This window comes from Macrobrachium nipponense, chromosome 23, assembly GCF_015104395.2.
Source record: "Macrobrachium nipponense isolate FS-2020 chromosome 23, ASM1510439v2, whole genome shotgun sequence".
Lineage (NCBI taxonomy): Eukaryota > Metazoa > Arthropoda > Malacostraca > Decapoda > Palaemonidae > Macrobrachium > Macrobrachium nipponense.
Window position 1 is genome coordinate 1,243,778 of NC_061090.1, and position 25,000 is coordinate 1,268,777.

At 44.1% G+C, this 25,000-nt stretch overlaps 1 protein-coding gene across 1 annotated transcript in view; it reads right to left on the bottom strand.

Moving 5' to 3' along the window:
* The window catches only part of LOC135195783 (kinesin-like protein KIF19), a 137,858-nt gene that overhangs the window by 11,313 nt on the left and 101,545 nt on the right, over window positions 1-25,000 (bottom strand). Inside the window, exons 8-13 of the mRNA XM_064222258.1 lie at window positions 24,544-24,681; window positions 24,302-24,424; window positions 23,334-23,572; window positions 21,239-21,417; window positions 20,186-20,340; window positions 18,062-18,133 (exon numbers count right to left, since the gene is read on the bottom strand). Coding sequence (XP_064078328.1) covers window positions 18,062-18,133; window positions 20,186-20,340; window positions 21,239-21,417; window positions 23,334-23,572; window positions 24,302-24,424; window positions 24,544-24,681 — 906 coding nt within the window. The remainder of the gene's footprint in view (window positions 1-18,061; window positions 18,134-20,185; window positions 20,341-21,238; window positions 21,418-23,333; window positions 23,573-24,301; window positions 24,425-24,543; window positions 24,682-25,000) is intronic.

Consider the following 25,000-nt stretch of genomic DNA (forward strand, 5'->3'; position numbering starts at 1 on the left):
AACTCTCTCTCTTTCTACCCTTCCTACCAAATCCTCTCTTTCTACCCTTCCTACCCCCAAATCTCTCTCTTTCTACCCTTCCTACCCCCAAATCTCTCTCTCTTTCTACCCTTCCTACCCCCAAATCTCTCTCTCTTTCTACCCTTCCTACCCCCAAATCTCTCTCCCTTTCTACCCTTCCTACCCCCAAATCTCTCTCTCTTTCTACCCACTCTATCCAAATCAAAATCTCCTCTCTTTACCTTCCTACCCCCCTCCCAAACTCTCTCTTTCTCACTTCCTACTCCAAATCTCTCTCTCTTTCTACCCTTCCTACCCCCAAATCTCTCTCTCTACCCTTCGTTCACCAAATCTCTCTCCCCTCTTCTACCCTTCTTTACAAATCTCTCACCCTTCTACCCTCCTCTGTTTCTCTCTCTTTCTGACCCTTCCTCTCCCCAAATCTCTCTCTTTCTCCCTTCCTACAAAATCTCTCTCCCTCGACCTCCTAACTTCTCTTTCTCTTTCTCTTCTCACTTCCATCTTCCTACTCTCCCCGAAATCTTTCTTGTTTCTCCTCTTCCTTACCCTCATCTCTCCTCTCCCCTTGTTTCTCTTCTCTCCTCTTGTCTCCTCCTCTCTGTTTCTCTCCTTCTAGCCCTCCTTTTCTCCCTCTCTTTTATTGTTTCTCTCTCTTTCTTGTTCTCCTCGTCCTCCTCTATCTCTCCTCTCCTCTTGTTTTCTTCTCTTCCTCTTGTTTCTCTCTCTCCTTGTTCTTCTTCTCTCCACTGTTTCTCCTCCTCTCTTTCTTGTTTTTCCCTCTCTTCTTGTTTCTCCTTGCTCCCTTTCCCTCTATCTCCCCCTCCTCTCCCCCTTGTTTCTTCTTCTTCCTCCACTGTTTCTCCTCCTCTCCCCCTTGTTTCTTCTTCTTCCTCCACTGTTTCTCCTCCTCTCTCCCCTTGTTTCTCCTCTCTTTCTTGTTTCTCCTCTCCTTGCTGTTTCTCCTCCTCCTCCCTCTTGTTTCTCCTCTCCCTCTTGTTGTTCTTTCTCCTCTCCTCCTCCCCCCTTGTTTCTTCTTCTTCCTCGTTTCTCCTCCTCTCTCTTGTTTCTTTTCTCCTCTCTTTCTTGTTTCTCCTGTCCTTCCCTCTACTTCTCCCCTCCCCCTCCCCCGCCTCCACTTGTTTCTCCTTCTTCTCCTCTTGTTTCTTCTTCTCTCCCCCTGTTCTCTTCTCCTCTGTTTCTCCTCCTCTCTTTCTTGTTTCTCCTCTCTTTCTTGTTTCTCCTCGTCCTTGCCCTCTATCTCCCCCTCCTCTCCCCCTTGTTTCTTCTTCTTCCTCCATTGTTTCTCCTCCTCTCCCCTTGTTTCTTCTTCTTCCTCCACTGTTTCTCCTCTCTTTCTTGTTTCTCTCTTCCTCTCTCTTTCTCCTCCTCCTCTCCCCTGTTTCTTCTTCTCCTCTTGTCTCCTCGTCCTTGCTCTTCTCTCCATCCTCTCCCCTGTTCTTCTTTCTTCTTCTTCCTCCTGTCTCTCCCCCTCCTCTCCCCCTGCTTCTTCTTCCTCCACTTCCGTCTCCCTCTCCGTTTCTCTCTGTTTTCTCTCTTTCTCTCTGTTCTTCTTCTTCCTCCACTTTTTCTCCTCCTTCTCTTGTTTCTTCTCTTCTCCACTGTTTCTCCCCTGCTCCCCCTTAAAGTTTCCCTCTATTCCTCCACTGTTTCGTTCTCTGTTTCCTCCACTCTTTCTCCTCCTCTCGTTTCTCCTTCTTGCCTCCACGGTTTCTCCCCTCCTCTCTCCCCTGTTTCTTTTCATCTCTTTCCTCGTTCTATCCTCAGTCCTTGCCCTCTATTTCTCTCCACCCTCCCCTATTTCTTCTTCTTCCTCCACTGTTTCTCTTCCTCTCTCCCCTGTTTCTTCTTCTTCCTCCACTGTTTCTCCTCCTCTTTCCCCTGTTTCTTCTCTCTTTCTTGTTTCTCCTCGTCCTTGCCCTCTATCTCCCCCTCCTCTCCCCCTTGTTTCTTCTTCTTCCTCCACTGTTTCTCCTCCTCTCCCCCTTGTTTCTTCTTCTTCCTCCACTGTTTCTCCTCCTCTTTCCCCTGTTTCTTCTCTCTTTCTTGTTTCTCCTCGTCCTTGCCCTCTATCATCCCCCACCTACTACCCCCTCCCCCTGCTTCTCTCTTCCTCCCACTGTTTCTATCCCCCCAAATAATGCCTCCACCCTTGTTTCTCCTCCTTCTCCCCCTTGTTTCTTCTTCTTCCTCCAACTGTTTCTCCCCCACAATGCCTCCCTTGTTTCTCCTCCTCCTCCTTCCCCTGTTACTCCACCCCATGCCTCCCCTGTTTCTTTCCTCATCTACCTTCCTCCCCTTGTTCTCTTCCCTTCCTCCCCTCACTGTTCCTCCTTCCCTTACCTCCCTTCCCTTGTTTCTCTTTTCCTTCCACCCCTCAACACCTCTTTTCTCTCGTTCTCATGGTTCCTCTTCCTTCCTTTCCTCTAACTGGGACATTAATGAGCTTTCACAAATACAGACTCTTGAAATGATAGCCAATCAGATCATTGACATAGTTTTAGAGTTGGTCCAATCCATTGGCTCTCCCTCTGTTCCTCTTTCTGAAGCATCATTATCTCCTTCTGTCTCTCATTCTCATGCTTCCCCTTCCCTCCACTCCCCTGATCGGCTTGTTGTTGAGGTAGGACGATTAGAGGAATATAGAGAAGTTCTCGTCTATTACATCAGCATGGTCTTCCATGAATTAAAAATGAACAGATTATTTGGGAACAAAGAAAAAAAGGAAGAAAAGAGACAAAAAAAGGAAGAAAAGAGACAAAAGAAGGAAGAGAGAAGAAGAGGGAAAAGGAACTCAAACGGCAAAAGCGTAAGGGAAAGGCAGCTCTGCTGCTGATACCACTGATACCAAACCATCTGACTCATATGGGTATCCTGAATATGATGGCCAAATTTACCCTGGTCCTCCACTAATTGGACCTGATGGCCAAAGATACCCTGGTCCTCCACTAATTGGACCTGATGGCCAAAGATACCCTGGTCCTCCACTAATTGGACCTAATGGCCAAAGATACCCTGGTCCTCCAGGAATGGGACCTGATGGCCAAAAAGATACCCTGGTCCTCCACTAATTGGACCTAATGGCCAAAGATACCCTGGTCCTCCAGGAATGGGACCTGATGGCCAAAAAGAGCCTGGTCCTCCAGGAATGGGACCTGATGGACAAAGATACCCTGGTCCTCCACGAATTGGACCTGATGGCCAAAGATACCCTGGTCCTCCAGGAATGGGACCTGATGGCCAAAAAGAGCCTGGTCCTCCAGGAATGGGACCTGATGGACAAAGATACCCCGGTCCTCCAGGAATGGGACCTGATGGACAAAGATACCCCGGTCCTCCACGAAATAGACCTGCTAGCCAAAGAAAAGGCCTGGTCGTCCACAAAAGAGACCTGGTGGCCAAAGAAGGCCTGGTCGTCCACGAAATAGACCTGCTGGCCAAAGAAGGCCTGGTCCTCCACGAAATAGACCTGCTGGCCAAAGAAGGCCTGGTCCTCCACGAAACAGACCTGATGGCCAAAGAAGGCCTGGTCGTCCACAAAATAGACCTGCTGGCCAAAGAAGGCCTGGTCCTCCACGAAACAGACCAGGTGGCCAAAGAAGGCCTGGTCGTCAACGAAAGAGACCTGATGGCCGAAGACAGCTTGGTCCCGATGGAATGAGACCTAATGGCCAAACACAGTCTGGTCCTCTTGGAATAGAACCTAATCACAAAGATACTCTGTGATTTCCGTAGTCTCCTAGAACCCTCACCTTCAATTTTCTCCTTCCTTCTGATGCCCATACTCTGGTGATTCCGTATCTCATAGAACCCTCACCACGTCTCTCCCTTCCTCTGATTACAAAGATCCCTCTAGATCCGAACATCATAGAAGCCCTACACCTTCAAGTTCCCTTTCCTCCTTCTCTGATGCCCAAGATACTCTAGGTGGATTTCCTGGCATCATAGAAGGCCCTACACCATTCAAGTTTCCCTCCATTCCCTTCTCGATGACAAAGATCTCTGGTGGATTCCGTAATTCGACCCATAGAGTCCCTAGGAACTCGTCCACCCCGTCCCCTTCCCTCCTTCTCTGATGCCCAAAGATACTCTGGTGGATTCCGTAGGCATCATAGAAGCCCTGGACCACCAAGTCCCCTTCCCTCTTTCTCTGATGCCCAAAGATACTCTGGTGGATTCCATAGGCATCATAGAAGCCCTAGACCTCCACGTCCCCTTCCCTCCTTCTCTGATACCCAAAGATACTCTAGTGGATTCCGTAGTCGTCATAGAATCCCTAGAACTCCACGTCCCCTTCCCTCCTTCTCTGATGCCCAAAGATAGTCTGGAGGCTTCCGTAGCCATCCTAGATTCCATAGACAACCACATCCCTTTCCCTCCTTTTCTCCTTCCCAACTAACCTAACCCAACCTAACTTAACCTTCCCAACCTAACCTGATCTAAACTAACTACCCCCAACCTCACCTAGCATAACCTAATCCTACGAACCTAACCTAATCTAACCTAACTACTCAATTGTGGTGTTAGGTTATGTGGGGGTGTGGGGTGTTAGGTTAGGTGGGGGTATGGTGACACCACACCCCCACCTAACCTAAAACCACACCCCCACCTAACCTAACCCCACACCCCCACCTAACCTAACACCACACCCCCACCTAACCTGAATCCCCACACCCCCACCTAACCTAACAACCCCCACACCCCCCCCTAACCACCACCCCAACAACCCCCACCTAACCTAACACCACACCTACCCACCTACCTACACACCATACTGAAAAACCTAACCTAACACCACACCCCCATCCTAACCATAACACCACACCCCCATTTACCTAACACCACACCCCCCCCACCACTAACCTAACCAACAACACACACCTTAACTAACACCACACCCCCACCTAACCTAAAACCAACCACAACACCCCACCTTACCTAACCATACACACCCCCCACCAAACCTAACACCACACCCAACCAACCTAACACCACACCCCCACCTTACCTAACACCACACCCCCACCTAACCTAACATCACACCCCCACCTAACCGTAACACCACACCCCCACCTTACCAAAACACCACCCCACCTAACCTAAACCAACCAACCCCCAACACCACACCACACCTAACCTAACACCACACCCCCACCTTACCTAACACCACACCCCCACCTAACCTAACACCACACCCCCACCTAACCTAACACCACACCCCCACCTTACCTAACACCACACCCCACCCCCCACCTACCTACGACCACACACCCCCTACGAACCTGAACCACACACCCCCCACCTTAACCTAACATCACACCCCACCTAACCTACACCACACCCCCACCTAACCTAACCCCAACCACCCCCACCTTACTAACACCACACCCCCACCTTTAACCTAACACCACACCACACCCCCACCTAACCTAACACCACACCCCCACCCCCACCTAACCTAACACCACACCCCACCTAACCTAACACCACACCCCCACCTAACCTAACACCACACCCCACCTTAACCTAACACCACCACCACACCCCCACCTAACCTAAACCCACCACCCCCAACCACCAACCACCACACCCCCACCTAACCTGAACACCACACACACCCCCACCTAACCTAACACCACACCCCCCCACCTTAACTAACCTAACACCACACCCCCCACCTAACCTAACCCCAACACACCCCCTACCTAACCTACACCCCCACCCCCCACCTAACCTAACCCATACACCCCCACCTTACCTAAAACACCCACCCCCCACCTACCTAACCCCACACCCCCACCTAACCGATATATACATCACCCCCACCCCTTACCTAACACTACACCCCCACCCCCTTACCTAACCCCCGGTGGGGGTGTGGGGGTTAGGTAAAGTCGGGGTGTGGGGTTAGTAAGGTGGGGTTGTGGGGTTTAGGTAGGTGGGGGTGTGGGGTACGGTAAGTGGGGTGTGGGGTTAGGTAAGGTGGGTGTGGGGTTAGGCCCCCCTAAGGGGGGGGGGTGGGGGTGTGGGTTAGGTTAAGGTGGTTGTGCGGGTTGGTACCGGTGGGGGTGTGGGGTTAGGTAAGGTGGGGGTGTGGGGTTAGGTAGGTGGGGTGTGGGGGTTAGGTAAGGTGGGGGGTGTGGGGTTAGGTAAGGTGGGGGTGTGGGGTTTAGGTAAGGTGGGGTGTGGGGTTAGGTAAGTGGGGGTGTGGTTAGGGGTTAATAAGGTGGGGTGTGGGGTTTAGGTGGGAAGGTTGGTGTGTGGGGTTAGGTAAGTGGGGGTGTGGGGTTAGGTAAGGTGGGGGGTGTGGGTTAGGTTAAGGGGGTGGGGGGTGGGGGTTAGGTAAGGTGGGGTGTGGTTTAGGTAAGGTGGGGGTGTGGGGGTTAGGTAAGGTGGGGGTGTGGGGTTAGGTAAGTTTGGGGTGGGTGGGGGTTAGGTAGGTTGGGGGTTGTGGGGGTTTAGGTAAGGTGTGGGGTTAGGTTTTTTAGGTTGGGGTGTGGGGTTTTTTAGGTAGGTGGGGTGTGGGGGGTTTTAGGTAATTTGGTTGGTGGGGTGGGGTTAGGTAGGTGGGGGTGTGGGGTTAGGTAAGGTGGGGGTGTGGGGGTTAGTAAGGTGGGGTGTGGGGTTAGTTAGGTGGGGGTGTGGGGTTAGGTTAGGTTTGGGGGTGGGGGTTAGGTTTACCGGGGGTTTAGTGGGGGTGGGGGTTGGGGTTTAGGTTAGGTGGGGGTTGGTTGGTGGGGGTTGGTAAGGGGTGGGGTGGGGGGGTGGGGTTAGGTTTAGGTGGGGGTGTGGGGGTTAGGTTAGGAAGGGGTGTGGGGTTGGGTTAGGTGGGGGTGTGGGGTTAAGGTTGGTGGGGTTGTGGGGTTTAGGTTTATTGAGGGGGTGGGTGGGGTTAGGTTTAGGTGGGGGTTGGGGTTAGGGAAGGTGGGGGTGTGTGGGGTTAGGTTTAGTGGGGGTGTGGGGTTAGGTTAGGTGGGGGTGTGGGTTAGGTTTTAGGTGGGGGTGTGTGGGGTTAGGTTAGGTGGGGGTGTGAGGGTTAGTTGTTAGGTAGGGGGTGTGTGGGGTTAGGTTAGGGGGGGGGTGTGGGCCCCCTTAGGTTAGGTGGGGGTGTGGCCTGTTAGGAGGTGGTGGGTGTGATTGTTGGGGTTATTTGGGGGTGTGTGTTAGGTTAGGTGTGGTGTGAATAGTTAGGTTAGGAATGGGGGTGTGATGTTGGTTATGTGGGGGAGGTGGGGTGGGGGTGTAGGATTTAGGTGGGGGTGGGGTTGATTTGGTTAGGGTAGGGGGTGTTGGGGATTAGGTTAATGGGGGGTGTGTGGGTTAGGTTAGGGGTGTGATGGGGTTAGGTTAAGGTGGTGTGATGTTAGGTTAGGTGGGGGTGGTGAATGTTAGGTTAGTGGGGGTGGTCCATGTTTAGGGGTTTAGGTTGGGTGGGGGGTGTGATGTTTAGGTTAGGTTGGGGGTGGTGTGTTGGTTAGTTATGGTTGGTTGGTGATGTTAGGTTAGGTTGGGGGTGGGGTGTTTTATGGTAGGTTGTGGGTTATTAGGTTTAGGATGGTGGGGTGTGGGGTAGTTTAGGTGGGGGTTGTGGTGTGTAGGTTAGGGGTGTTAGGTGGGGGTGATGGGGTTAGGTTATTAGGTGGGGGTGTGTGGGGTTAGGTTAAGGTGGGGGTGTGAGGTTAGGTTATGTGGGGGTGGGTGGTAGGTAGTGTGATGTTAGGTTCGGTGGGGGTGTATGTTAGGTTAGGTGGGGGTGTGTGGGTTAGGTTAGGTTAGGTGGAGGTGTGATGTTAGGTTCCTGGGGTGGGGTTTGATTTAGGGTTTAGGTTTTGGGGGTGTGGGGTTTTAGGTTTTAGGTGGGGGTGTGGATTTAGGATGGGTTGGGGGTGTGGATTTAGGTTTATGGGTTGGGGAGGGGGTGTGATTTAGGTTAGGTGGGGGTGTGTTATGGGGGTTGTTAGGTTGGGGGTTGGTTATGGGTTTAGGTTAGGTGGGGGGGGTGGTGTGATTATTAGGTTTAGGTTTGGTGGGGTGTGGGTTAGGTTAGGTTGAGGTGGGGTATAATTAGGTTTAGGTGTGATAGGTCGGTTAGGTGGGGGTGTGGTTTAGGTTTAGGTGGGGGGTGAAAGGGTTAGGTGGTTGGTGGGTTTGATATTAGGTTAGGTGGGGTGTGATATTTAGGTTAGTGGGAGGGTGTGGGGTTAGGTTAGGTGGAGGGGTGTGATATTAGGTAGAGGTGAGTGAATTATTAGTAGGTGTGTGGGGGTTAGGTTAGGTGGGGGTGATGTTAGGTTTAGGTGGGGGTGTGATATTTAAGGTTAGGTGGGGGTGTGATAGGTTAGGTGGGGGGTGTGATATTGGTTAGGTGGGGGTGTGGGGTTGGTTAGGTGGTGGGGGTGTGATTTTAGGGTTAGGTTTGGGGGGGGTGTGGTGATGTAGGGTTAGGTTGGGGGTGTGGTCTTAGGTTAGGGGGGTGTGATTTAGGTTAGGTGGGGGGTGTTATATTAGGTTAGGTGGGTGTGATATTGAGGTTAGGTTAGGGGGGGTGTGATATTAGGTTAGGTGGGGGTGTGATGATTAGGTTAGGTGGGGGTGTGGAATTATTCGGTTTAGGGTGGGGGGTTGGGGGTGATTATTTAGGGTTAGGTGAAGGGTTTGATTATTGGTTTAGGTGAGGGTGGTGATATTAGGTTGAGGTGAGGGTGGGGTGATTATTAGATAGGTTAGGGTGGTGATTTGGTTTAGGTGGTGTGATGTAGGTTAGGTGGGGGTGTGATATTAGGTTAGGTGGGGGGTGTGTTGGTTAGGTGATGTGATGAATTAGGTTAGGTGGGGGGTGGTGGGGGTATGTAGGTTAGGGGGGTGGTGATATTAGGTAGGTGGGGGTGTGATGGTTAGGGGGTTGGTTAGGTTGGGGTGGGGGTGATGGGGTTAGGTTAGGTGGGGGGTGGTGCTTTGGTTAGGTTAGGGTGGGGTTTGATATTAGGTTAGGTGGGGGTGTAATGGGTTTAGGTGGGGGTGTATATTAAGGTTAGGTGGGGGTTGTGATTTAGGTTGGTGGGGGTGTGATTTAGGTTAGGGTGGGGGTGTGATATTAGTTAGGTGGGGTGTGATTTAGGTTAGGTGAGGGTGTGAATATTAGGTTGGGTAGGGGGTGGGTTGAATATTAGGTAAGGTGAGGTGTGATTAGTTAGGTTGAGGGTGTGATATTAGTTTAGGTGGGGGGTTGTGAATATTAGGTTAGGTGGGGTGTGATTGGTTAGGCTTATTTGGGTTGGGTGGGGGTGGTGGGGTTATTAGGTTAGGTGGGGTGATAGGTTAGGTGAGGGTGGGGTTGATTTGGTAGGAGAGGGTGTGATATTTAGGTTAGGTGGGGGGTGTTATAGGTTATTGGAGGGGTGTGATTAGGTTAGGTGGGGGTGTGATATTAGGTTAGGTGGGGGTGTGATTGGTTAGTGTTATGGTGGGGAGTGGGGGGTGGGGTTAGGTTAGGTGAGGGTGGGGTGATATTAGGTTAGGTGGGAGGGGGTGTGATTATTAGGTTTTTAGGTAGGTGGGGTGGATATTGGTTAGGTGGGGGTGTGATTAGGTTGGTGGGGGTGTTGCTATTAGGTTAGGTGGGGGTGTGGATATTAGGTTTAGGTGGGGTTGTGATATTAGGTTAGGTGGGTTGGTGTGGATGGTTAGTGAGGGTGTGATTATTAGGTTAGGTGGGGGTGTGGATATTAGGTTGGGTTGGGGGTGTGATAGTTAGTTAGGTGGGGGTGTTGTTAGGTTAGGTGAGGGTGGTTGGGGTCTTATTGGTTAGGTGGGGGTGTGATATTAGGTTAGGTGGGGGTGTGTGGGGTTAGGTTTAGGTGGGAGGTGTGATAGTTAGGTGGGGGTGGGTGGGGTTATTAGGTTGGTGGGGTGTGATATTTAGGGGTTGGTAGGAGGGTTGGGGTGGGGTTGGGGTTAGGTTAGGTTGGGGGGTGTTGATGTTGGTTAGGTGGGGGTGTGATATTAGGTTAGGTTTGTGGGGGTGTTAGGGTTAGGGGGTGGGGGTGTTAGGTTAGGTGGGGGGTGTGATATTAGGTTTTGGTGGGGTGTGATATTAGGTTAGGTGGGGGTGTGATATTAGGTTAGGTGTTGGTGGTGGGGGAGTATTAGGTTAGGGTGGGGGTGTGATAATTAGGAGGTGTTATTGGTGGGGGTGTGATTAGGTTAGGTGGGGGTGGATTATTATGGTAGGTGGTGTGTATATTAGGTTAGGTGGGGGTGTGATATTATGTTATTGGTGGTGTGTGATATTAGGTTAGGTGGGGGTGTGATATTGTTAGGTAGGGTGTTTAGTTAGGTGGTGTGATATTAAGGTTAGGGGGTGTGTTAGGTTATAAGGTGGGGGTGGTGATAGGTTAGGTTGAAGGTGGGGGTGTGATATAGTTAGGTGGGGGTGTGATGTTAGGTTAGGGTAGGGGTGTGATATTAGGGGTGTTAGGTGGGGGTGTGTTAGGTTAGGGTGTGATTTTAGGTTAGGTGGGGGTGGTAATATTAGGTTAGGGGGTGTGGGGTTAGGTTAGGAGGTTGAGGTGGGGTGATAATTAGGTTTAGGTGGGGGTGTGTTTAGGTTATGGGTGGGGGGTGTGATATTAGGTTAGGTGGTGGGGGTGATGTTAGGTTAGGTGGGGGGTGTGATATTAGGTTAGGTGGGGGTGTGATGTTAGGTTAGGTGGGGGTGTGATATTAGGTTAGTGGGGGTGTGGGGTTAGGTTAGGTGGGGGGGGTGTGGATTTAGGTTATTTTGGGGGTGTGATATTAGGTTAGGTGGGGGTGTGGGGCTTAAGGTTATGTGGTGTGATATTAGGTTTAGGTGGGGTGGGATATTAAGGTTAGGTGGGGGTGTGGGGTTAGGTTAGGTGGGGGTGTGATTATTAGTTGATGTTGGGGGTTGGGGGGGTTGGGTTGGTTAGGTGAGGGTGTGATATTAGGTTAGGTGGGGGTGTGATGGTTAGGTTAGGTGGTGGGGGTGTAGTTAGGTGGGGGGGGTGTGATTTAATTGGTTAGGTTAGGTGGGGGTGTTATTTTAGGTTAGGTGGGGGTGGTGGGGGTTTAGGTTTAGGGTTGGGGGTGTGGGTTAGGTTAGGTGGGGGTGTGATATTAGGTTAGGTGGGGGTGTGGGTTGGTTAGGTTAGGGTGGGGTTGTAGGATTGGGTTAGGGTTGGGGGTGGGGGTGTGGGGTTAGGTTAGGTGAAAGGGTGTGATATTAGGTTAGGTGGGGGTGTGGGGTTAGGGTTAGGTTGGGGGGGGTGTGATTTTTAGGTTAGGTGGGGGTGTGGGGATTTTGTTTAGGTGAGGGTGTGATATTAGGTTAGGTGGGGGGTGTGGGGATTTTAGGTGGTGGGGGGTGGGGTGGTAATTAGGTTAGGTGGGGGTGGTGTTAGGTTTGGTTGAGGTGGGGTGAGATTATGGTTAGGGGGTGGGGGTGTGGGGTTTAGGTTAGGTGGGGGTGTGATTAGGTTATGTGGGGGGTGTGATATTAGGTTTAAGGTGGGGGGTGTGGGTTAGTTAGGTAGGGGGTGGTTGATGTTGGTTATGTGGGGGTGTGATATTATTTGGGGTAGGGGTTTGGGGGTTGGGGCGGTTGGGGTTAGGTTGGTTGGGTTGGTGGTTGATATTAGGTTAGGTGGGGTGGTGTTTATTTGTTAGGTTGGTGGGGGTGGTGATATTAGGTTTATTAAGGTTGGTGGGTGTGGGTTAGGTTTAGGTGGGGTGTAATTGGTTAGGTTGGGTTAGGTTGGGGTGGGGTTGATATTAGGTTAGGTGGGGGTGTGGGGTTTTAAGGTTGGTGGAGGTGTGGAATTTAGGTTAGGTTTGGTGGGTGGTGGGGGTTTTAGGGTTAAGGTTGAGGGGTGATATTAGGTTAGGGGGTGGGGGGTGTGATTTAAGGTTTAGGTGGGGGGTGTGGATGTTAGGTTTAGGTTGGTGGGGGTGTGGGGGTTATGGTTAGGTGAGGGTTTGATATTAGGTTAGGGAGGGGGTGTGATAATTAGGTTTAGGTTGGGGGGTTTTTGGTGGGGTAGGTTAGGTGGGGTGTGTTAGGTTAGGTGGGTTGTGATATTAGGTTAGGTGGGGGTGTGATAGTTTAGGTTAGGTGGGGGTGTGTGATGTTAGGTTAGGTGGGGGTGTGGGTTAGGAGGTTAGGGTGAGGGTGTGAATATTAGGTTAGGTGGGGGGTGATGGGGTTATGGTTAGGTTGAGGTGGTGATATTAGGTTAGGTGGGGGTGTTAGGTTAGGGGGGTGGTGGGGGTATGTTAGGTTGAGGGTGTGATTATTAGGGTTAGGTTGGTGGTGTGATATTAGGTTAGGTGGGGGTGGTGATTGTTAGTAGGAGGTGAGGGTGTTTAGGTTAGGTGGGGGGGTGTGGATATTAGGTAGGTGTGATATTAGGTTAGGTGGGGGTGTGATAGTTAGGTTAGGTGGGGGTGTGGGGTTAGGTTAGGTGAGGGTGTGATATTAGGTTAGGTGGGGGGTGTGATTGTTCGGTTTAGTGGGGGGGTGTGGGGTTAGGTTAGGGGGTGAGGGTGGTGATATTAGTTGAGGTGGGGGTGTGATATTAGGTTAGGTGGGGGTGTGATAGTAGGTTTAGGTGGGGGGTGATGGATAGGTTAGGTGGGGGTGTGATATTAGGTTGGAGGTGGGGGGTGATTAGGTTATGTTAGGTGAGGGGGGTGTGATATGGTTAGGTTGGGGAGGGGGTGTGGATTATTAGGTTAGGTGGGGGTGTTGGGTTAGGGGTTAGGGTGGGGGTGTGATTATTAGGGGTTTAGGTTGGTGGGGGTGTGGGTTAGTTTAGGTGGTTGTGAATTAGGTTAGGTGGGGGTGTGATTATTAGGGTTAGGGGTGGGGGTGTTGGGGTTATGGGGAGGTTTAGGTGGGGGTGTGGGGAATTTATTAGGTTAGGTGGGGTGGGGTGGCGGGGTTAGGTTAGGTGGGGGTGTGATATTAGGGTTAGGTGGGGGTGTGGGGTTTAGGTTAGGGGTGGGGTGTTGATTATTAGGTTTAGGTGGGGGTGTGATTATTAGGTTAGGGGGTGGGGGTGTTGGGGTTAGGGTTAGGTTGGGAGGTGGGGGGGGTGATTATTAGGGTTGGTTAGGGGGTGGGGGTGTTTATTATTAGGTAGTTGGGGGTGTGATATTAGGTTAGGTGGGGGTGTGGGGTTAGGTTAGGGGTTGTGGGGGTGTGATTATTATTGGTAGGTGGGGGTGGTGGGGTTAGGTTAGGTGGGGTGGGGTTGATACTTAGGGTTAGGTGGGGGTGTTGGGTTTTAGGTTAGGTTGGGGGTGTGATTATTAGGGGTTAGGTTGGGGGTGGGGTGGTGGGGTTAGGTTAGTTGTGGGGTGGGGGTGGTGTTAGGTTAGGTGGGAGGTGGGGTGTTGATTAGGTTTTTAGGTTTGGATTAAGGTTAAAGATTGGAAAAACAATGCAAAAGAACAAGAGAACCAGAGAGAAGAGAGAACTGAAACACCAACCATCCAGAATAGAGACTGAGAAGGAATGGCAAAATCTGGCGTCCCAAACTAGAAAACAGCTATGCAACAGCCTGAATGGTTGGTGTTTCAGTTCTCTCTCTCTTTTGGTTCTTCTGCACTGTTTTTTTAAATTTTTAACTTTTAACTTTTACAGTATTTTAATTTTGTAATATTTTTAGTATTTATTGTGAATTCCTTTGATAATGTAATTGTTTCTATTTTCACAGACTGATGATGCACTGTGTTTTTTGTGTGCGAAATGTTTCTTAAATAAACTATGGTATTCTACTTAGATGTATCATGGAACCCTCTGAAATACTGTGATATTGCTGACTGGAGAGAGACACACTCCTCTCTCTCTCTCTCTATATATATATATATCTATTATATATATATATATATATATATATATATATATATATATATAGATATATATACATACTATACATATATTACTTATACTGTTACTTTTTTATATCGCCTCGCATCCTTGCCAATTCAAATTTACTTTATTAGCTAGAAATGGCAGCCATCTTGCTCCTAACATCAGCTGACTTTAGGAGGGAAGCTCAGCATAGACATTTCCGGTCGTTGAGTTAGCGAGCGAACAAAAAACTCGTCTTAAGCATTAGGGAAATATCCCAAGGGGAGTGTGTAGCTAGTTAGTTACTTCCTAGGCCTATTCATAAGATCCCTTATTCGTGACTTTTCGCTGCCGTTATGTCTGTTCCAGAATGACTGCCCAACGGGGGGGGAGGGGGGGAGAAAGCTACCCCAACCCCAAGCAGTTGCACCTGACCTCGTTCTCAGTCTGAAAACAGCAGAGTTGGTAGTCCTCCTTCCAAGTAGTCAATGATATATATATAATATAATTATATATATATATATATATATATATAGATATATATTTATATATATATATTATATATATATAGATAATATATATATAGATATATATATATATACTATATATATAATATATAGATATATATATAGGGATATATCATAATATATATATATAATATATATATATATATATATAGATATATATTATATATATATTTTATTTATTTTATACATATATATATAGGATATATAGATATCTATATATATATATATATATATATATATACATATATTATAATATATATATATATATATTATATAGATTATATATATATATATATATATATATATTATATATATATATATGTGTGTGTGTGTGTGTGTGTGTTGTGATATCATATTCCCATGATTCATATATATACATCGAGCTACAAATGGTCTTTTAATGTCTACTTCGCTCTATCTCGGAATTAATATATTTTCTTATATGTTAAAAGATTGGGGAACTTTTTAGTCGATAAACAAATTTCTTTTTATCCGACTAAAAAAAATACCCCTTCGGTTAACATATATAGAAAATATAATTCCAAGGTTAGAGCGAATTAGAGTATTGAAAGGACATTTGTAGCTCGATGTAATGTATGATTGTTATGTTATGTTTGTATGTATATTATAATATATATTTATATATCTATATATATATATACTATATATATAATTGAAAGGATAGGGATGTGGCAATCAACAGTCAAAATATCACTATAAGGAACTGGAGGAGGACATCGCAAAGCATTTGAATGGTCTAAATTGTCTTTTTTTTTTTTTTTAAATTTGGATATTTTTGTTGCTTGCTTTTCGCAAAAATTTATTTTCTAGTCCGAGTCTTTTTATGATGTTTTAATGTATACTTTCTAAAGCTTTGATATGAAAAGCAGGCCCTGAAAATGTAATAAGCAACAAACCAACCATATATCCTTATGGATATATATATACATATATATATATATATATATAGATATATATATATATATATATATATATATTTTTTTGTTTGTGTGTGTGTGGTGTGTGTGTGTGTGTATGTATGTATGTATTTCTGACTCAAAGTACAGCAAAATGGGATTAATTTAATTGACTTCCAGGTTTGAACCAAGTTCAAGTTCTCACATTCTGCCTAAAGGACATTAAGTTAGGACAAAGGCCACACTCTGGGGACAGCAGAAGTGTTGAAGCTTCAAAGCACACACTGCCAACTACTTAATAATACTCTCTATATGGATGCACCTCATGCAGGAAAACCGACTTCATTTGTTATAGGTTTTAATACAAGAAGGAGGCTGCTGCCTTATCTGTAACACTGAATTCCCACAGAACTTCAAAAGTCCGAGCGAAGATGCAATGAATGACCACTAATACTATTCTCCTTGCATTTGAATACACTTTTATCTATTTATAGATTTATTTTCTATATTTTGATAAGTAGGATATCTTTTTTTATGTACTATTTTCCTTTAAGCCCTCTTACTTCTTCCTAATGAACACCATATTGGGCAACCATTGAACACCATATTCTTTGGAAGCCTGAATTTCAAGTCAATGGCCCTTTGGTGGGCTTGTGTCATATGAATAGGTTTCACCATCTGAAGAAGAATAGGAATAAGGCACTCAGGATAACACGTCAGTCTTGGAGCGTGGCTTACATGTTACCTTAGTATCAAACGGCTTAGGACAAACGGTTTCATAGCAAACGAACATTCCTGGGACAACAGAAGCCAAGGTATATGTAATCCAGCTACCAACACGAAACTAAACAGGATCGATTTTGAAGACAAAGGATGCACAATTAAAACAAGAAACGCTAATGAGGAAAGGGACGCAAAAACATATGGCAACGGAAGCATATTCCCGAGATGTATACTAGCATTGTACCAGCCCTGGTTTTTTGGCCATGTCCCTAGGTTTAGGTTAGGTTAGGTGAGGTTGGGGGTAATTAGGTGAGGTTGGGAGGCTTAGGTTAGGTTAGGTTAGGTTGGGGGTAGTTAGGTTAGATTAGGTTAGGTTGGGTTAGTTCAACATTAAATCCAGTGTGCAATTTGGGTCTTAGAAACACAATGAGATGACTTTCAAGAAGATTCGATGGTTAGTCTTTCAGATACAGGATCCTACTCTTTTCAGGGAAGGTCCCGGTACTCGGTTACAGTTCGGGAATATGCCAACGGGAACCCAACCAATGCCACCTACTGAGGGTTGAGGGAAACATCAAAGTTCTCGATAAAGCTAAGATAAGCGACATGAGGAAGTTGATAATAGACCAACACCAAAGGCACAGACCATCAGGTTACTGACAGGCCAAGTAAAAGCTATACCAGAAGGGGTCTTGAACAGAACTGGATATACATACTAGAGCAGGGGTATTTAACAGGGGGTATCCATACCCCTTGGGGGGGGGTATGAGAACCACATGCTGGGGGTCTGGGACTTGATCTCTGGATATTTGTATATATTTGATTTTAACGTGTCAATGTATACATGGGTACATTTTGTAAATAAATAACTATAAAACTTTAAATACTTTTGATTTTCATGTATGTTCTTTTCCAAGCTATTCTTACATAAAGTATGCATAAACTAAGTATATTATGTTATACTGTCAACAAATTGGCCTTAAGTGGACTCAAGCAAAGGGGTATGGAAATATATTGGGCAATTTGTTGGGATCTGGAGTTATCAAAAGGTTAAGAACCCCTGTACTAGATGGAATACACGAAGATGAAGGACGTTTAAGATATACTGCATGGCAACATTTAAGCTTTTCTTCCACATAAGCACCATTATCTAAGGTAAAATTCTTCCAAAAGCATCAATTGCATCTAAGAAAATTGAACTTCATGGCAGTGAAATTTTCTAAAGGCTCAGGAAAATTCATTTTTCCTGATAAATCTAAAAGGCATAAGATTATTTTTAGAAATCAACATTCCCACTTCAAAATCTAAACAATTCTACCAGATTCTAAGAGCATTTACTGGTGTAGCTTCAACCTGTCCCGCAGACCAAGGCACCGTTCACATAGGGAAAAGATCTTACAAAAGAAAGCGGCTTTCAGAAAGTCCCAACCATAAGCGCAATAAAGAATGATGCTTTCGAATCCTACAAGTATTCGAAGACAAAAGAAGCCCAAGGAGAAGCTCGCTCTCTACGGCAGTCATGCAGCGTAAGGGATGGTAGCTATGGTGGCAGATTCACATCACCCGTGCATCTAATGTCTAGGCCAGTCCCTTATAATGCTCCTGATTGGCTGTTGATAAGCCAATCACAGGGCTGGAAACTCTCAGTCGCTCGAGGGAGTTCACACAGGCAGGATGTATGTTCCACCTCTCCTGAGGGATACTTTTGAAAGATGTATCATCCCTCAGGAGAGGGGGAAACATACGTCCTGCCTATGTGAACTCTCTCTCGAGAAACTGAGAGTTTCTAGCCCTATGATTGGCTTATTAACAGCCAATCAGAAGCGTTGTAAGAGACTGGCCTAGACATCAGATGCACGGTACATGTGAATCTACTTTAGGATATGCGAGAGCTTCCCTTTGGAAATGGATAGCTTCCACCAAGCAGCCGAACACACCGCGGCCGTCAGAATGGCACTGAAGAACAGTGCCACCCTCCCTACCTCCTTGCACCTTCGCACGACCCTGCGGCATCGCCTCAGTCGCTTCCGGCACCTTTTGCGATTGGACAACAGCTGTGTGAGGAGAGTCGCCTGAGGTGTTGGCCAATTTGAGACAGAAAGTCAGTGTCACGAGGAGAGGGGGGGGGTGCAAATGGTTGAAAAAAAAAATGGGGAAAAAAAAAAATTGGAACCCAATTTGAGACATGGTAGTTCCGAGTGTCACGGAGATAAGTGAAGTGTTTTTAAAAAAGGGAACAAAAAAGGGAAAAAAAGGCCAATTTGAAACAGGTAGTCAGTGTCACGAGAGAGTGAAGTGTTTAAAAAAAAGGGGAAAAATGGCCAATTTGAGACAGGTAGTCAGTGTCACGAGAGAGTGAAGTGTTTAAAAAAAAGGGAAAAATGGACAATTTGAAATAGGTAATCAGTGTCACGAGATAGTGAAGTATTTCAAAAATGGGGAAAAATGGCCAATTTGAGACAGGTAGTCTGCGTCACGAGAGTGTGAAATGTTTAAAATAAAAAAGGTGAAAAAAATCACTTTCACCTCTGCAAAACCACGACGACTATAATTCACGGGGCCAATACTGAGATACAAAATAAAAAAGAATGGATGAAATGGACTGAAACAAAGCTACAGAGGTGGCTGTTTAGGACTGACGAAATACGCCTGTTTTGAAATCAGTTAACTGGACGACTAAACGCGCGCTCATCCAGTTCGAAGTGAATTACGTCTCGAATGGAATCTTTGAGTAATATACAAATAACCTACGTGAATTCTTAAATTCATCACAGCGTAGTATTATACGCTTGCAAAAAAAAAAAAAAAAAAAAAAAAACATAAGAATGAGTTACATTTCAAAAGAGTGAAAGAGCTGTCTGGCAATAGTCGTATCTGACAGTGTCGTGTATTTGTATAAACAAAATAAAGGATTAGCTATTTTACACTGTTCCCAAAAATATTTGAACTTACACCGTTACTAAAACTAACTGAACTTGCCAAGTGTTGTGTTTTAATTCTGCGCTTTCCCAAGCAAATACTTATATGTAAAATTAATGAGTAAAAAAATAAATATATATGTAAATATATAAATAAATAAGTAAATAAAATAAACATAAACAACTAAATAGGAAATAAATAAATAAAAATCTAAAATAGATGAATAAATAAATAAATACATATTAAAAAATCAAAATACAACAATAAAATAAACGAAAAAATATATAAATAAATAAACATATTAAAATATATAAATGAATAAATTATACAAATAAATAACTAAATAAATATAAACTCAATAAACAACTCAAAATAAAATATAAAATAAAATATAAATTTATATATAAGAGCAAATAAAATCAACAAAAAGATATATATAAATACATAAATAAACGAAAAAAATATATAAATAAATAAACATATTATATAAAATAAAATAAATCATACTAATAATAAATAAAAATGTCAATAAATAACTCAATAAGTAAATATATAAACATATATATTTATATATATATATATATATATATATATATATATATATATATATATATATATATATATATAACAAAAAAAAAATATATGGAAAAAAAAACATAAATAAGTAAACAAATCAACAAAAAGGAAATATATAAATACATAAACGAAAAAATATAGATAAATAAATATATAAATAAATCAAGTATACAAAAAAAATAACTAAATAAATAAATATGTCAGTAAATAACTAAATAAGTAAAATATATAAATAATATATATATATATATATATATATCATATATATATATATATATATATATATATATATATATATATATATATATATATATAGCACACAAAAGTAGAAAAATATATAAGTAAATAAATCAACAAAAAGGAAATATATAAATACATAAATAAACGAAAAATATATAAATAGATAATCATATAAAAATAAAAAATAAATAAACATACAAATAAACAACTAAATAAATAACTCAAAAAGTAAATATACAAAAATATAAACAAACAAATAACTAAAATAATATACAAGTAAGTAAATAAATCAAAAGAAAGGAAACATAATAATACATCGATGAAATCCCTCGACAAACAAATGGCCGAAGAAAGCGACCGCTCCCTCTCACCTCTTCCATGTCTTGAGCTTTCTCCTTCACCTCCAGCAGCTCCTGCTCGACCTTGTCCCTCATGTCAGTGTATCTCTGCTGTTCCTTCTGCAGGTACATGAGGTCTTCCCACGCCTGCGTGACCTCTTCGGGCTCCTCGTCTTCGCTCTCCTCCTCTGAGGGGGAAGACAAGATAATATATATATAAATATATACGTATATGTATGTATCTTTTGCTGTTACGCAAATGAGTATACCTCGCCTTCCTTTCTTTGTACCACATAAGGTACATATCTATAATTATGCATACATGCATGTAATAAAGGTATAAGCCACAAAGGAAAGATAAACTACGGAGTAGCTGCAAGATCTTTCGACTCAACGTCCTTTACTCGTCTGCTAAGTAAAGGACGTTGAGTCGAAAGATCTTGCAGCTACTCCGTTGTTTATCTTTCCTTCGTGGCTTATACCTTTATTTATGCATTTATTACATTCCAAACTTTCGTGATTCGGTTATACATACATGCATGTGCATATATGTCTAAATGGATCACATACTGTGTATATTGCCTACAATATAAGTAGAAGTTCTACATATGCATAGATACAGCATGAAGCAAGAACTGACTATTTTTATATAAAGATGAATTCCTTCATGATTTCCCTGGCGTTTGATGTTTACTTTGTTCACTAATTTTCTTGCGTAACTTTGGAATCCTTCACGTACCATACTGAAGGCGCGGTTCATAGGTTACATCTCGTGATGGCATATTTAAACCTTTTTAAATGCGCACGCATGAACATATATTAATAGGATCTAAACCACCTGCATCTTTGTCTAGCTCTCCAAATGCTACCTATTCCTGAGAACTAAACTGAAATATAAAGATTTGCCCCCCAATTTCTATCACTTCCTATGAACCAAAACTGAAAGACTTCCCCCCAATTGCTACAACTTCCTACGATCAAAAGCAACATTAAGATTTGTCCCCCAAATGCTACCATACAATTGCTACCACTTCCGACGAACAGAAACTAGTAGGACAAAAACCACAGAGCAACTTCGATCCTAACCCTTTTCCTTCTCAGGATCCATGTCGATGATCTGCTCGCCCTGGGGTCCTTTCTCCTGCTCCGATTTGCGTTTGATCCGACGGGCCTTCTCCGTCTCCCACTCGGTGACCACCAGGTTCTGCCTCTCGAACTCCATCGACAGGGCCAGGATGTTGCTGTCGATGTCCATCAGTTTGTTCCTGTTTGAAAACAAGGGCCGAGTTTACTCTAAAACGAAATGGAACGTCAGAGCTTGGGACCGACGCGGTCATTCAGCGCTGGCAAGGACACTGCGGAGTAGGTAGGTTTGAAAGGTGTACCTGGAGGAGAACCTCACAGCTTTTTAGTAGATTCACATCAACCGTTCATTTGATGTCTAGGCCAGTCCCTTACGACGCTCCTGATTGGCTGTTGATAAGCCAATCACAGGGCTGGGAACTCTCAGTCTCTCTCGAAAGTTCACATAGACAGGATGTATGTTCCACCTCTCCTGAGGGATACTTTTGAAAGACCATATCCCTCAGGAGAAGTGGAACATAGATCCTACCCAAGTGAACTCTCTCGAGAGACTGAGAGCTTCCACTTTTCAGCCCTGTGATTGGCTTATCAACAGCCAACCAGGAGCGTCGTAAAGGACTGGCCTAGACATTAAATGCACGGTTAATGTGAATCTACTATAGGAGATGGAAGAAAGTTAATATGAATGAAGGTACAGTTAAAAACAGGAATGAAAGTGGTTGCAGCTAGCGACCGGAGGGACGCTACAAAGAACCTTTGGTGGTGCCTAAAGCGCACCCCACGAGGTGTACTGACGGCACTAACCCCCAAAATGAAGGAGCGGGGAAGATCAATGCTATTTAAACACGTGAGGCATTACTTGAATACAAATTCTGGAGCAAAACAATGAGGGAATAAAAGGTTATTGCGCTTCGAAGATATCCTTCTGAAATACTGCCAAGTAAGCATATATAGGACTTCAGAAAAAATCGAGCAATTTGATATAGAAAACGGTGAGAAAAGATAGTCTATAGCTAATACCGCGTCCGGGGAGAGCAGCTCTTTGAATGATCAAGCAAACGAAAAACACAAAGAATAATACCAAAAAAATAGGAAAAGAAAACAAAATGAACTACTGCCCACTGAAATTAATAACATAAAACAAGTGTAAGTGACGCAATAGAGTTTTCTGTCCAGCGTATAATCAAGACCACCGGAAATCGATCAATCTTTCGGTGGTCTATGAAACTTTAACCACGGCCTGGTGGTGACATGTCCTCTATCGTTACCAGACGCACGATCCATGGCTAACTTTAACCTTAAATGAAAATAAATACTACTGAGGCTAGAGAGCTGCAAGTTGGTATGTCCGATGATTGGAGGGTGGATGATCAACATGCCAATTTGCAGCCCTCTAGCCTCAGTAGTTTCTGAGATCTGGGGGCGGAAAGAAAGAATGCGGACAGAAAAAATGCGGAAGGAAAAAAATGTGGACAGAAAAAGAGCGGATAGAAATTGAGGACAGTAAAAAATGCCGACAAAAAAATGCGGACAGAAAAAAATGCGGGCAGGAAAAAATGCGGACAGAAAAAAATGCGGACAGAAAAAACAAAAAAATGCGGACAGAAAAAAATTGCGGGCAGAAAAAAAATGCGGGACAGGAAAAAAAATGCGAGAAAAATGGCAGAAAAAAATGCGGGCAGGAAAAAATGCGGGCAGAAAAAATACGGGAAAAATAGCGGACAGAAAAAAATGCGGGCAGGAAAAAAATGCGGACAGAAAAAATGCGGACAGAAAAAAATGCGGGACAGAAAAATGCTGGGCAGGGAAAAATTGCGGGCAGAAAAATACGGGAAAAACAGCGGACAGAAAAAAAAAAATGCGGGCAAGGAAAAAAATACGGAAAAAAAATGTGGGGCAGGAAAATACGGGGAAAATTACGGAGAGAAAAAAAATGCGGACAGAAAAAAAAATACGGACAGAAAAAAAATACGGACAGAAAAAAATGCGGACAGAAAAAATGCGGACGAACGGACAAACAGCCATCTCGATAGCCTCCTTTAAAAGAGAGAGAGAGAGAGAGAGAGAGAGAGAAACTGCAAAGGGAGCAAAAACGGACCTCAAGTTCATCTGCTCCCTGAAGTGGTCGATGAGATCCGACTTCAGTTTCCGAAGTCTCTCGTTATTAGCCTGACGCTCTTCTTCCTTCGTCCCGTCGTCCTCGTCGTCGTCGTCCTCCGCCGCCACCGCACCGGTCTCGATCTTCCCCTTCAGCCTGTCTATCTCGTCCTTCAACTCGGCGATGATCGTCTGGTACTGCGAGACGTGGTACGAGACGTCCAGGACGTTTTTCCGCACCTGGTGTTGGAGTAGAGTTGAACGCGCCCGTCAATGGCGGAGAATCTTAAAGGTATCGAGAGTATGACAGCGAATTTTATATCGCTTGCCTGGTTTTTTTTTTCGCTCACTACAGCTTGAGAGCGAAAGAAAAACCACAACTTTAAAAGAGAAATACGAGGAACTGAACGTATGTACTACAAGTGTGTGTGTATACAGTATATATACGTATGTATATATTAGTGTATATTATATGTGTATATTTTTATATAAATTAATATATAAACATTAGTATACGTGTAAATATATATAGTATATATATATATATATATTATATATATATATATATATCATATATCCATATATATATATATATATATATATATATATATATATATATATATATATATATATATATATATATATATATATATATCCATATATATATATATATATATATATATATACATATATATAACATATATATATTATATATCATATATATATCATATATATTATCATATATATAACATATATATATAATATATATATAATATATATATATATATATATATATATATATTATATATATATATATATATATATATTATATATATTACGTCTATAGATAGATAGATATGTGTGTAGAAGAAATTTACAAAAAAATACAATAACAATAAATAAAAAGAGTTAAGAACCCGAGACAGTAACAGCAGGCACATACCAAGACCCAGACGCCTTTTCACTCACATTTTTGGAGATATTTTTGGCCCTGTCTGCATACACGAGCGTGTTTCGGGTCTCCTCCCTGTGGTTGTGACAGGGGGACACGTGGGCTATCATCACAGTTCGGCAGTTCCCGGAGAGAGCGTCCTGCAAAGAGAATAGAAGGGAATAGAACATTACCCCTTGGGAGAGGTGGAATATACATCCTGCCTATGTGAGTCCATCTAAGTACAGATAAGACAAAAAGAATAAGAGATCAAACTCACTTTTAGTAGCCTGGTTAATTTGGAGTCTCTGTAATTGACGTATTTTGCCCTGCCCTCAGCTAGGGCATTGATGCAGTTACCGAGAGCCAAGAGCGACCTATTGATGTGGGCACCTTCTTGCAGGCGTTTGCCTTTATTCTGCAAAGTAAAATTGAGAAATGTTAAGAGGGCACCAAAAATGACGTCTGATCACAATCATGTTGCAAAATAACTTATTTTGCAATTGAGGTAAGTCTTTTCCTTAACAGGGTTTGTTCCAGAGGAAGTTCAATTATTCTTCCAAGCATTATCCAGGGATTATGCAGCTATTTTGGTTAAGTAAATAGTTAATGTGATGTTTGTTAAGTATATCTTAGTTTTACCAAACCACTGAGCTGATTAACAGCTCTCCTAGGGCTGGCCCGAAGGATTAGATATTTTTACGTGGTTACGAACCAATTGGTCATCTAGCAACGGG